We start from the raw sequence: 13,740 nt of genomic DNA, 5'->3' as shown, positions 1-13,740 counted from the left end.
GTTAGGCACGAAATCTGAAGATGCTTATTTCTGTACACCTGGTGGTAGTAGACGCCTCAGTATGGGAGTTAGGTGCCTAAAGCTAAATACTGTGAATGCTTCTTTGCCAGCTCTATATCCTGGCCCAATTCAGCAACGGTAGGTGGTGGTGTTGGTGGTTTATGGTTATTTTCTTTAGCAGAAGGAAGTTCTGTGTCAAAAAATATACTGGAAGTCTTTCCCAGACGAATTAGGACATGTGCATTATGTAAGTATTGCAGTGTCTGTTTTCTGGAGCAAATCAGTTAAGTCTTAATTTTGTGTTTTAAAGTCAGAAGGTGGACCAACAAAGCAAACAAACTAAGTATATTAGGAGGGATGATCCTGATAAGGTAGTTATTAAATCCATGCTTAAATTTTTAGGGAATTATTTTACAATTGATTGAAGTGTGTCTTGTTGCTCATTAATATAGCAAATTTTATTTTCTTTTTTCCCCATTATCTAGGTGATTGACATAGGTTCTGGAAAAGGCTACCTGAGTTCATTTTTGTCCTTGCAATATAACTTAAGAGTTTATGGAATTGATTCCTCCAACACCAACACTAATGGTGCTCATGAAAGGAACAGAAAATTGAAGAAACACTGGAGAGCATATCAGAGTCGAGGAAGAGCAAACCTCAAAAGTCAGAGGTTGGAAAAGGCAGATGACAGGCCAGTGGAAAGTGAAATTGAATGTAAAGCAATCAGTGAAAAGCCCTTAAATAATGACAGTAGTCTTCAAAGTCAGGACCAAGTGACTATCCAAGATTTAGTTCCTTCTTGTGGTTCCACAGAAACAGCTACATCTGAAACCAGCAAACAAACTGAAGTTGATTTGACAGATCGGACGCAATCTGATGAGAGCAAACTTTCTGAAGAGGTTCTTACTATTCTAAATGTTCTGCCTGCTGATGCTGTAGAAGATTTTTCTGCATCTCCATGTAACTGTGGGGAACTTTGTGAAGAGGAAAAGGTGCAAAGAAAAATGTCATCTCTCAAGTCTAAAGCAAGCGAGTCAAGTGAATCAAACCTGTATTTTCCATTGACATCTTGCATCACTGCAGAAACAGAACTCAGTGACATCATAACAGATCTGGAGGTTATTTTACTAATATTTGAAGTAGCTTGTTTATTATCTTTATATTGCATTTTCATATGTATATAATGTTTGCTGAGTGTACATAGAATGCTGTCAGTGGTGTGAATGAATATTCTGGTCCAATAACGTTTTTCAACCAGTTAGCGGAAGTATGCCCAGCAGATACAGATTGGTTTTCTATTTTATTATGTGTTGGGATTATTTTGAATATGTAAAGCAGCTTTTAGAATTTATGGGGTAGATAATAATCAGCTGTCAAAGTTAACAGCATACTTATTAGCACATTCAGGTATTTTACAATTGTAGTTATAGATAATATCAAATCATTATGAAAAGATTTATATTTACCAGGTAGACGGATATATTAAGCACTGGAATTTCAATTTTTCTCAAATTTCTTACTTTTTAGGTTTTATATTTTTGTCATTTTAATTAAACTTTGAAGGCATAGGAGAATTTCTTGTATATAGTACCCGACATAAAGAGTTTGTAAGGATCCCTATTTATATAGGACTCTCTCTATATAATAATATATATAAATAAGAATTAATTATTATAATATAAATATTTATAAATATATAAATGTTATATATTTACATAATATCTCTATAAATAATGTTTTTCTATTTTGACTTTTCAGAGTTACTTTAAGTTCATTTATTAATTTACTAGCTGGCAGGGATTGTGTTTACACAAACAAGCCCAAGCTCAGCTGCCCAAAGACAGTGACACAAGTCTAGAAGCTGTATGGCTGTTTAGTTCCTATGCCTGAGGTAATGTACATTGAGTAGACACCTCCAGTCTTTTATGGCAAGATAACAACTTGTCTGTGTTCAGTAGTAACTGAACTATTATATTCAGGGGTATAATTCATCTCTGATTCAAGACCATACGTTTGTGGTGGTGGCCCTCTAGCTTGAGCTAATAAATCCTACTGAATATCTCAGAACATGTGGAGCATGTCTGCAAGAGGCACCCTGAGCAGCAGGGTTTGTTGATGAAGCATATGCCTTTACATTTGCACGGTTGGATTTTGTATCCTCTTAGCGTGTGATCTGTATGATGTTAAAGGTAGAAGAAATCCTATGTCACTGCCCTTTATTAAAGAATAAATAAATAAAATTACTGTCAAAAAGGTTAAAGCTTCATTGTGTTAAAAAATAGTAATAAGCAAAGTGCACATTATGTGTAATGAATGTGTGTAATTAAAAACCTTTAAAATATCCAATCATTTACATGATTTAAAATTATTTTGAGAATTTTTAGAAAGAAAATACTTTTTAGAAATAGTTTTACAAATATTTACAATATTTTCTTGTAACTATAAATTGATTTTTTGTTCTCAGATTTTCCTAAGTTGGTGACAAATGGGGAATGGGTAAAATTGGTATTTACTGATATGCACCACAAGTTCTTTTACTGTCCTGGGCTTTAAATGCTGCCCTTGCAAATGCACATTTTCCCTTAGCTTCCAAACTTTAGTCTTGTTCCACTATTTCTATAATTGCACGTGGAAAAAAGCTTTGTGGAATGCTGAGTTGAAGCTGACTGATAGGAAAAAATTCTTTAAAAACTAAGTTTTACTGAAAATGAAAATTTGCCACCTAAAAATTTTGGATCCTAAGACAAGGAGAGGTCAAACACAGAGAAGCAGCATGAAGCAGATGAGAAAGGGGACAGGAAGAATTAAAAAAACAGAGGAAAGGGCAGGTTTTACTGTTTTGTACACACATATACTGTATAATACAGATGGGTGAGAAAATCGGATATAAAGCAGCAAAAATAGATGTGCATATAAAGTCAGAATGATTATAAAAATGTATCCCAGTTGAATATCTCTGGGCTAATTCCTTGTTGATAACCTTGTAAATAAATAGGGCTGAAATTCAAAGCAACACCATGTTTACCCTGTAGATTTCAACTGATAATGCTGGAAGGGAAATACCTTGTTACGAATGGTGAGAAGAGGGATGGTTTGGATGGAGAAATAGAGTGGAAAAGGAAATTGAGGAAAAAGGAAAGCAGGCAATAGAATGGACAGAAGCACAGCATCTGAAGCTGAAGTTCTTACTTTGTGCTATGGAAGAAAATGCCTGTTGGTTGTTAAATAGTAGTAGGCATACTGCAAACCTGTGCCAGTACTACAGTTCTGGAAATACCAAAGCCTTCTCTTCACATTACATCTATATTTTGGAAGTGGTTTTGATTTCATCAACTTAAAGTAGCAGAAATGCCATAGATGGGTCCAGCCAACTTTACAGCAGTAAATCTGAAGTAAAGGAAGTAGCAGTAGTATACAGTAGTATACAATAAGAGGAAAGCTAGGAAAGACAAGAGAAATGGCCTGTGTCCAGTCACCGCATAGATGTTCCCTTCTGTGCAGGTACACCAGCTGCTATTCATAGTCTTGAATTTCTGCTTCTGGGCTGGTGAAGGTGGAGAGCAGAGATGTGTAGTTCCTTACGTGAACAAAGCAATGAGCAGTCTGTCTCTCCACAGAGGTTACGCTTCATGTTTTCTGTGCACTGAGAGCTTTTATTATGCATTGAAAAATTCTGGAACAGAACAGCAGGAGTCCTCATGGAGTTGTGTATTTAAACCTTACAACTCGATAACCATTTGCAGCATGTTTAGGTTTTGAAGTCTGTTGTTATTCATGCTCTTTCAGTTGAAGAGGGAGATGCTTTTTTTTTATTGTTGCTTTTTTTTTTTTTTTTCCTTCTTAGGACTGTATGATGGTGGGTCTACATACATGTGGCGATCTAGCTGCAAATACACTACGAATTTTTACTGCCAAGCCTGAAATCAAAGCAGTTTGCAGTGTAGGCTGCTGCTACCATCTGTTGTCAGAACAGTTTGAAAACCAAGAAGGTAATTCTTCTGAGCTTAACTTGTGGCTGCCAGTTTGCATGTTGGGAGTATTATACCTTTTAATTAATAACCTCCTTGTGTTTGTTCCTTTCCAGTGGCTTACTTAGTACTGGTTTTAATTATGTTATGTAGGTCATTCACTCCCGGATGCCCTGTAGCTTTTCTGTTATGCCAATATTCCTAATATTTGTACTGAAATTAGGGACATTAATGCAGAATGTTTTTATGTGGTTATGAATACAGCTGGTTTTATTCCATTACTTCACTTGTAAAATGTGGAGGCTTTTTTAGTCCAATATGTTTTCATCCTTTTGAAATATTTTGTACCAGATTTTGCCCTTGGCTGTCTGCGTGCAACATCCATTTATGTTGAGTTGTACATATACAACTATAAGCAGAATTCAGTCCTTGTAATGTAAGTTATTACTCCAAAAACACTTGAGTGCTGTGCTCTGGGGCATTGCCAGTTTAAACATTATGGAAAAGCACATTACAACAGTTTTTCTTGGGGAGACAACCTGAAAATTATTTGGGGATTCACGCTATAGGCAAATTTTCCCTCAAATGTAGGTTTTTTTTCATTTTTGACAGAAAGTTGGTATCTTTACTTGAAAGGTGAATTCTACATAATGAAAAACATTAAGTAGCTGGCTTTCCTGAGACAAGTGGTATGTAGCTGAACTGTCTGAATGATCGTCTGCCGATGTCCTAGAACCTGATCATCATTTTAACCAAATTTGAGAGAGGGGTGGATTGGCAAAGTTTATTTCAGCTGTTTCAGGGAACTTCATGGACAGAAAGGCAGATGGAACCCAGCTGCTGCTCTTTTAACAGCTAGCTGCTCAGGCAGCTAAGGCACAGCTCCAGACTAACCATGAGACATGCTAGTTTTTGCTTGCTTTAATGATCTTTTCATGTTGTTTTTATCTTGCTCTGCAACAATTTTAAGAATTTTTGCAGCGTATTAATTTCAGTTATTTTACAATACTTCAGATCACCCCAAAACAAAAAAAAAAAAAAAAGAAATTTCTAAGTTACAGAAATGCAATTAGTAAAAAATATACAATTCCTTTTACATCAGAGTTTTAAAAAATGATGAACTTTTCAGGCACTTGTCATTAAGTTTGTGTGTCTGAAACATTTGATTGTTTCTTCTTATTGCAGAATACATTACTTCCTGTTCTAGCTGTAGGATTACTTTTTCCAGACCAGTGCATAAGGCTTTACTAAATTGTTGTTACTCAGACACCACCAAAGGATCAGGCATGATAACCTATTCTAAATTCAAACAAACCAGATGTACAGGCTCAGTGGTAAGAGATACTGCAGTTTCATAGCAGTATGGACATGAAGCCAAATTGCATGTTGGAGTTTCTAGCTGTTTGATTTTTCTTGAGGGATAAAAATTATTCTCAGAGAACAAACTTCAAGCAGAATAAAAGGAAATTGCAGTATTCTTTTTTTGGGAAAGAACACATAAGTAGTTCCAGTGATGCTCAAAAAATTTTTTTTTTTTTTTTTTTTTTTTTTTACTATTATTATCGGGGTACGGGTACATATTCTGAAATCTATAATGCTGTGTATGCCCCTTGAAAAGTCATCTACTATGTGGCTTGTTTATAAATGTACTGTGGAATGGTAAGAGTGCAAGGACTGACAATATCTAAGAGCTAAAATTTCTTGAAAGGGAAAATGGGAAAGAATTAGGACAATTGTGTTTACACTTCCTATGCATGCATTTCAAACTGACAAAGCATTCTAGAAGATGCTAGAGGATTCTGTAACTAATCAGATTATATGGATCCAGCAATTAACTTGTACAAGAAGTAAACTAATTCCTCTTGCAACTGTCTGAGGTAAGTGAATTTTGGTACTGCTTCCAAAATTGACCAAGTCATAGAATTGTGATGAAATAATTTAACTTGGAAGTGACTTCTGGAGGTCAACTGGTCCAGATCATGGCTCAAGGTAGTCTGAGCTTAGATTGTGTTGTTCAGGGACTTGTCCAGTCATGTTTTCAATATCTCTAAGGGCAGTGATTCAGCAGCCCATTCCAATGTTTGCCCTCACCACAAAGTTTTTTTTTCTTGTATCTATTCAGAATTTTTCTTGTGTCTATTCAGAACTCTCATGCATTAGCAGCTTTTCATTGTGCACCTCCAAGAAGAGTCCAGCTTAATCTTTTCTATTCACTTTACTTCAGGTAGTTGAAGACAGCAGTTATATCCCTCCTTGACCTTCTCTGGAGCCTTGTAGTCCCCTTGCCACCACTGAACTCATTCCAGTAAGTCAGTGTGGTGGGCTGGAGAGCCCAAAGAAGCACTCTACTCTTACTCTCACAAGTGCTAAAAAGGGGGAATAGTCACAGCCCTTAACCTGCAGGCTTCACTGTTAAGCTAGAGTCCTATCAATTTTTTACCCACTGTAGAGTCTGCCTGTCTGAATCATATCTTTCCAATTTGTCTGTAAAGATACTAAGAAAACCTTGCTGAAAGCCTCTCTAAAGTAAATAAACTATGACTGTGCTCTCCCCTGGTTCATGGAGCTAGTCACTGCATCACAGAAGGCAATAAAGTTTGTCACTCCCTGGTAAATTTCTGCCATCTGTTCGCAGTCTCCTTGTTCTTCATGGGCCTGGGAATGGTCAGTAGGAAAATTTGCTCCATCAACTTATTGAGAACTGAGGTTAGACTGAAGATGGGTGTGATGTTTGCCTTTTTCCTGTCATCAGGAACTTCCCTTGATGGACATGACCTTTCAAAGATGATAGTGTAGCCTTCATGTGACACCAGCCAGTTGCCTCAGCTTCCTGAAATGCATGCCGTTTGGTCACATGCACTGGTGTATTTCCAACTTGCTTGTGTGGTCCCTGAACCAATAGAATCTCCACTGTAGATAGTCCTCCACTTGCCCAGGCTCTGATAATAAGGTCAGGGAGGCTACTGGCTAATCTAGGCATCAACCAGAGATTACAGAGACCTATGGAAGCCTTACGTGGAGAGACTAGTTTAAGTATTAGGATGCAGACTTAGAGCTAGATCCCTTTGGTTATGGATAGATCTTCCTAAGAAGCAGAGAGAACTGGGCAGAAATTGCTGAAGCACAGGAAATCACTTACTTATTTGAAATCAGTCCAGTAAGCAAGGGCTTGCCTACAAGGACACTGTGTGAAGTTCTATTATAAAGCATTTTATAGTTATTTTATCTTGACTTAGTAGCTTTGAGGATTCAGAGATTTTAAGTATGTTTTTAAAATGTCATTGCTCTATTTTATATATATATATATATATATTATATATATATATAATACAGAGAGAGAGAGAGAGAGAGAGAGAGAGAGAGAGAGAGAGTTTTTTTCATAGAATCATGGAATGGTTTGGGTTGGAAGGCACCTTAAAGACCACCTAGTTCCAACCCCTCTGCAATGAGCAGGGCCCCCTTCCCCCAGCCCAGGTCACTCACAGCCCCGTCCAGCCGGGCCTTGGACACTCCCAGGGAGGGGGCAACCACAGCTGCTCTGGGCACCCTCTGACAGTGCCTCACCACCCTCACAGGGAAGAATTGCTTCCTTATACCTAATCTTAGTCTACCCTCTTTCAGTTTAAAACTGTCACCCCTCATCCTATCCTTATACTCCCTGATGAAGAGTCCCTCCCCAGCTTCCCTGTAGCCCCCTTTAAGCCCTGGGAGGCCGCTATAAGGTCTCCCCAGATCCTTCTCTTCTCCAGGCTGAACAACCCCAACTCTCTCAACCTGTCCTCATAAGGGAGGTGCTCCAGCCCTCCGATCATCCTCATGGACTCCTCTGTACCCACTCGAGCAGGTCCATGTCCTTCCTATTTTGGGGGCCCCTGAGCTGAATGCAGTACTGCAGGTGGGGTCTCACAAGAGCGGAGTAGAGGGGGAGACTCCCCTCCCTCGACCTGCTGGCCACACTTCTCTTGATGCAGCCCAGGATGAGGTTGGCTTTCTGGGCTGTAAGTGCACACTGCTGGCTCATAGTCAGTTCTCCATCCACTGCTACTCTGAAGTCTTCTCCGCAGGGCTGCTTTCAATCTACCCATCACCCAGCCTGTATATGTGCATTTTTGCCTGGTTTAAAAGCTTTTTTTATTTTCTTGAGGTGCGCACCCTTAAGGACAAGGTTGAAGCAAGTCCACCTCAAAGCTTTTTCCCCCAATGTAGCACATTTTCCATCTTTGCTGATTCTTAATGTAAATGTAGATGGTTGTTCTCATAAACCTGTGTGAAGCAGATGTGCCAGTTCACAAAAAACAGCTGCTGTGGACTGATGGTTGCCGTAACTTGAGATGGCTGGGCTGTATGTTGTTGTAGTTAAGTTTTATTTAATAACAAGATCAGTCCTGTTTGAGGCTAATGAAAAATTGCTTTTTCTCTTCATATTAAGTGGAATTAACTGATATTCATGGAAAAAAATTTTACCTGTTCTGATGCCTAACGTAGTGTTTATAAATCTAATGTGGTGAGTTGACAAAATATCAATGAAATGTTACTATGGCATTTTTCACAGGCTATTGAATCACCTTGGTTATTGCAAGTTTGGGGTTTTTTTGTCTCTGAGGAGCTTGCTACAGGGAATAATGCTTTATATTTCTCGAATACTATAAAAATAATAAAGATACTGCAAGGTTGCCTGATTCAGTTTGCCATTGGATCTGCTGTGAATACTTTGGGAATATTTCTGATGAAAGTAGGTGCCAGCAGTCACAGTCTTGAATATTGCAATGAGTATACAGTGTACTTCTATGTGTCTATAAATAAGCTAAATTCATCTGGAAATTTTTGTAATGGACTACATTACCAATTATGTTGGGAATAACTCCTTAGATCATGAAAGCCTTTGTTTTGATTTATTAGTAACTACAACAACCAAGAGGTGCTATGTAATGTCAAATTGTAATTCAATTAAAAAAAGTTGAAGCCAGTGACTTTTAACACCTGTCTTTAAATTTCACTGCTGTTATAAGAAGTACCAAATACTAAATTTCAGTTAATAAGGAATATTATGACAGTTCTTGGAAAATTTTAAGTAGTTTTACTTTGGCTTTCTCTAAGGAGAATTGGCTCTTTATAAAGAGATTCTTCTATGGATAAAATGCACTTAGCCATTAGTATAATTGATTCCTTTGGGGTTTTTCTTCACTGTTACTGCATCAGATAGTCAATTACATCAGGGTAGTAAGGGTTTTACTATTTATTAGAGACTTTTTACATAAACCTATTTACATAGTGAGCTATTATGGCAGTTTTTCTGGGAAAAAAATGGTTTGCTATTGATTTTTAGGTTAAAACAAATTCTGTGCCTCTCTTCAGGAGCTATCCTTAGGATTTTGGGGAACTGTTTGATCTTACAATCAGCTAATACATTTCTGGGGCAATGTACTATCTGGGCTATGATTATCCCTTAACAGAGAGTAACTGCAAATTTAAGATATTTTCAAAAAGACTTGACTTTCCTTAAAAAGGAATTGATGTGTTTCTGTATTCTATTTCTCTTCCTTCCATCCTCCATACCACCAAACACATCAGTGCCAGTCTAGAAACCAGTAAAATTATTGAATCTGATGTCCTCTGTTTTGAGGAAAACCACATGAACATTACTATTTCTAAGGAGCTACATATTTATAAGTATTTCATAATTTGAAATAAGACAGAAGTGTAGTTGTATAGGTAGTTTCGGCGATAGCTGTCTGATAGAAACCCATTTTAAGGTTATCTTGAGTACTGCAAATTGTGAACTCCAGCTTTTGTAAAGATTTCCAGTGTCACGTCACTGCTCTAGGAAGAAGATACATGCTGGGCAGAGGAGCACTAGAGCTGTCCTGGAAGCTGTGGAGAGTAGCTTCTCAATAAGGCACTCTGGAAGAAGTCAGCAAACCTCTTCCAGAAGAGTAAGAGCCTTGGACTTGCAAGTTGAATAAATATAAACTTTGACTACATTTGTTAAGCTCTAACTTTTAAAAGCTGGTGAACATAATTAAGGGAACCAAAAGGGATGCAAAAGGTAGTCAAAATTCACATGCAAAATTTTATTAGATTTGTGAAAACTGAAGAGGCCTTGAAAAAGGTGGTTTTAGTGGACAAAAACATCAAAACTGAATTTTCTAAAGGATTCCTTACACAAATATAATGGCTTCATATCACTCTGTTCCACTGAAATATGGAAAGATTAGGCACTGTTTTAGAAGTATTAAAGTACAGATGATTTATGTGTTGCCTAGGTATATTTTCAAAGATATTACACAGCCAATGTCTTAAAATAGCTATCACTGATACCATGGCAACACAGGAAAATACTTCCAAGCAAAAGATCAAAAAGCTTGATTTCCTTTCCAAGGCATCTTTAGATATTGCTTCACAGGGCACATTTCCATGAATTTGTGACAGACCTAACTAGTCACTAAAACCCAGATGTTTTCTATCAAAATTGATCCCCCTAAAAAAATGAAACTTGAAAAAATATTAACTAGGTCAGTTTTACAGATGTTAAATGACAGCATTACCTATTTAAGTTATTAAAGTATTTTTCATTAATAAATTTAGCAAAAATATATTAAAACCTGAAACTATCTTACATTTATAATTCTGTGTGTGTGTACACAGTAAGAGATTAGAATTGAGAAAGCCCAGGTTTCTATAGTATGCAGTAACTAAAACATACATTAGATTTGGGATTTGAAAATTATTTCAGTGACAGCTGATTCTATTTCCTGAAATGGAAGAACATTTTTCTTCCCCCTTGCCCTTGACTCCCCCTGCAAAATCCCATTTAGTAATGGGATTTGGGGGAAAAATACAAACTCAAGGAACTGTGAAGTCTTTGGCCAAGGAAGATTTAGTCTTTCCTGTGAAGGATAAAGGTAGTTTAAGTAGTTCCTCTCCTTTGTTCGTAATCCTAGAAGTAGACTGAGATACTACAATGTCATGGAAGATAGATACTATGAAGACCTGAAACAGTTTGGGTTATTTGTGTTTCAGTACTGCCTTGACTGAGTTTGGCAATGTATAAAAAGAGACAAAGCAGTCTGTGCATGAAGGATTTTGGTGAGGGTAATAAAGATTACTTTCCACTGAAAAATCTCAGGGGAAGGAAACATGACATTTAATTCCACTTAACTACAATCTCAGAAGATGCGATCAAGAATTTTATATCATTATTTGGAATTACTTATTCATTTTAAATAATCTTTACTCAGTAATTATTCTGGTTTTGTCCTAGTACTGTAAAGTGCATGCAAGATCTTGGTATCACTTTGTAATATGAATCCTCTAGGATTTCAGAATTGATAAGGATAAATAATTGTCCCTTGATTATGATCCAAGCTTAACACTTTTGTATACAGATTTGTTGTAATTTCATTAATATTAATGGCACAATTAAAAAGTTGAGTGACATCATTTTCATAATATTTTTAGGATTGAAACACACCATGAAACAGATCATCGATTAGTTTAAGTTGGCATAAATCCACTGAAATAGTCTCAAATTTAAAATAAACACCGAACTCTCATCATATTCATGATGTTATGTTAGAAACATCTTCAGCTGTGTTTTCAAATTACCTGAGATATTTGCAAATTTCTTTCAGTCTCCACTACTATAGGTAATGAACACCTGTAATTCTTTGCTGTGCTATCAAAGTACAGTTTCATATGGTAGTGAATTAGCTTGCTTTCACACTGCTACATTGGTAGACCTGGGAATATAGTTTCGATGTCTATATTACTAGTATCATGTTCTCAGGGCTTTTTTTTTGATAGATGTGGCATCAGTATATGGAAGAAGGCTAATTAATTTTTATATAAAATAAAATTTTGCTAACAAAGTAGAATGAAGATACAAAATAACCATACAGCCTGGCTTCAGTATCTGTAACAGAGACATGTAAATCCAGCGATCTGTTAACATCAAAGGTTCCTCTATTCCAGTCTCTTGTCTTCCATAGAGGCCAATAGCAGGTATATAGAGAAGACTATAAAATAATTTGGAGAACATAGCAATGTTTCCCCCAAATATTTTCTTTGATTCCAGCAAGTTTTGGCTTATGAACTTCTTGGAACAAAGTGATATCTTTGCATTAAATAGCCCTTGATGAGTTTTTACTCCCTTAGTCTTTCAGGTTACTTTTAGCATCTGTAGCATGACACAATAAGGCATCAACTGCATGTTGTATGAAGAAGCATTTGCTTTTAATTGTTTAGGGCTGCTAACTGCATGGAGATTTTTTATACCCCTTAATTTTGGGTGTAAAAGCCAGTACACATCTGTCCCTATTTATTTTCTCCATCCCATTCATGATTATGCAGATTTTTCATTCCCTTTTTATCTGTTTTACAGCTTTCACTTTTCATATTATTTGCTCCTGTTATTAAAATGTTCCTTACGACAAAGCTGTTTCTCTTCTATGCACCTTTTTGAGTGGTATTACCTGTTATCCAAGGTAAGAAAAACAAATCCAAACATAGAATTCAAGATTCAGCTGCAGCATGGATTTATATAGAATCATAATAATGTTTTCTGGAGCTTTTTTCATAGTAATTCTTAATGTTTTTTTTTTTTTTTTTCCTTTTCTTAGTACTGGGCTAATCGTTTCATTGAACTGTCAGCTCTCAGTTCAAAGCCATTCATTGTATACTTAAAGTTAATATTTTTCCCAATTTGAACCACTTTCGTCTACATTGAATTTTATATGCCATTTCATCTCTAGTTTTTATTAGAAATTACTCTGATTTTTATTACCCTTGGGATCATCAGCAAACTTTGCCCTATTCTCCATTAAATTTTTTAAATCATTTGTGAATTTGATGAACAACCTCTTCCAGCACAAGTCTCCTTAGGCCTCTACTGGTGATCTCTGTCCTCTGTGAAAAATAGTATTTTATTCCCTTCCTTTGTTTCTGTCAATTACCTACCCATAGGAGTACTTTTAATCTTATTCTGTGTTTTGATAGTTTCTCTAATGGTCTTGTTGAATACCATTTGGAAACCCACTCTACCTTTTTTGTCTAAGTGTTACTTGAAACCTTCAAAAAACTTCCAATATGTTTGTGAGGTATGACTTCACTTTAAGAAAGTCACATTGATTCTTCCCAAATATGTTATATTCACTCATATATCCAATGACTCTATTCTTTAAAATACTTTCTCTATATATAAATGTGAGGTTTCCTGTTAGGAAGCTCCCTGGACCTTCCCTTGAGCTCTTCTTTAATATTACATTACCTGCTTTTCAGATCTCTAGAACCAAAGACTTTTAATTAAGAATTTGCACACTGCAGTTTGGCAATTTCAACCTGGTTTTAGTTTTTAGATGAATGCCATATGGCCTTGGCAATTTTTTGCTGTTTACAACTTCTGTTTTTCTATAGCTTCGTCTAGGGATCTTTCAATTTCATCTGCTAAATTCCTTCTACAAAGCAGGAGTGTGGCTTAAGAACTACATTTAGCTCTTCTTTCATGCTTTGTTTCCTCAAGAAATCCTTTATAACTTTATCACATTGTATTGTGTCCAAAGAATAGCAATGAAGCTGGTGAAGTATGTAGCTATGACCTATTTATAAGAAGTTCTGTAGACACTCTGATATCTGCAAAAGGTCAAAGAGATTTGAGATTAAATGAAAGAAAAATTGAGTTCTATAAAAATTATTATCAAAGAACATATAGAATTATTTTTTAGTTTTATAACCATTGAGAGAAAAATGTTTTGTTTGCCTGTGCCAATTACACTAC

At 36.3% G+C, this 13,740-nt stretch overlaps 1 protein-coding gene across 3 annotated transcripts in view; it reads left to right on the top strand.

The window, feature by feature from the left end:
* The window catches only part of METTL25 (methyltransferase like 25), a 63,986-nt gene that overhangs the window by 17,425 nt on the left and 32,821 nt on the right, over positions 1–13,740 (top strand). For all 3 annotated transcript variants that reach the window (XM_042792258.1, XM_032999796.2, XM_042792259.1), the window contains exons 4-5: positions 486–1,118; positions 3,845–3,989. In XM_042792258.1, coding sequence (XP_042648192.1) covers positions 486–1,118; positions 3,845–3,989 — 778 coding nt within the window. The remainder of the gene's footprint in view (positions 1–485; positions 1,119–3,844; positions 3,990–13,740) is intronic.

The sequence above is a fragment of the Tyto alba genome, unplaced genomic scaffold, assembly GCF_018691265.1.
Source record: "Tyto alba isolate M040663 unplaced genomic scaffold, T.alba_DEE_v4.0 Super-Scaffold_2, whole genome shotgun sequence".
Lineage (NCBI taxonomy): Eukaryota > Metazoa > Chordata > Aves > Strigiformes > Tytonidae > Tyto > Tyto alba.
The sequence above is the reverse complement of the archived record's forward strand: the minus strand, read 5'-3'. Positions and strand labels throughout refer to the sequence as shown.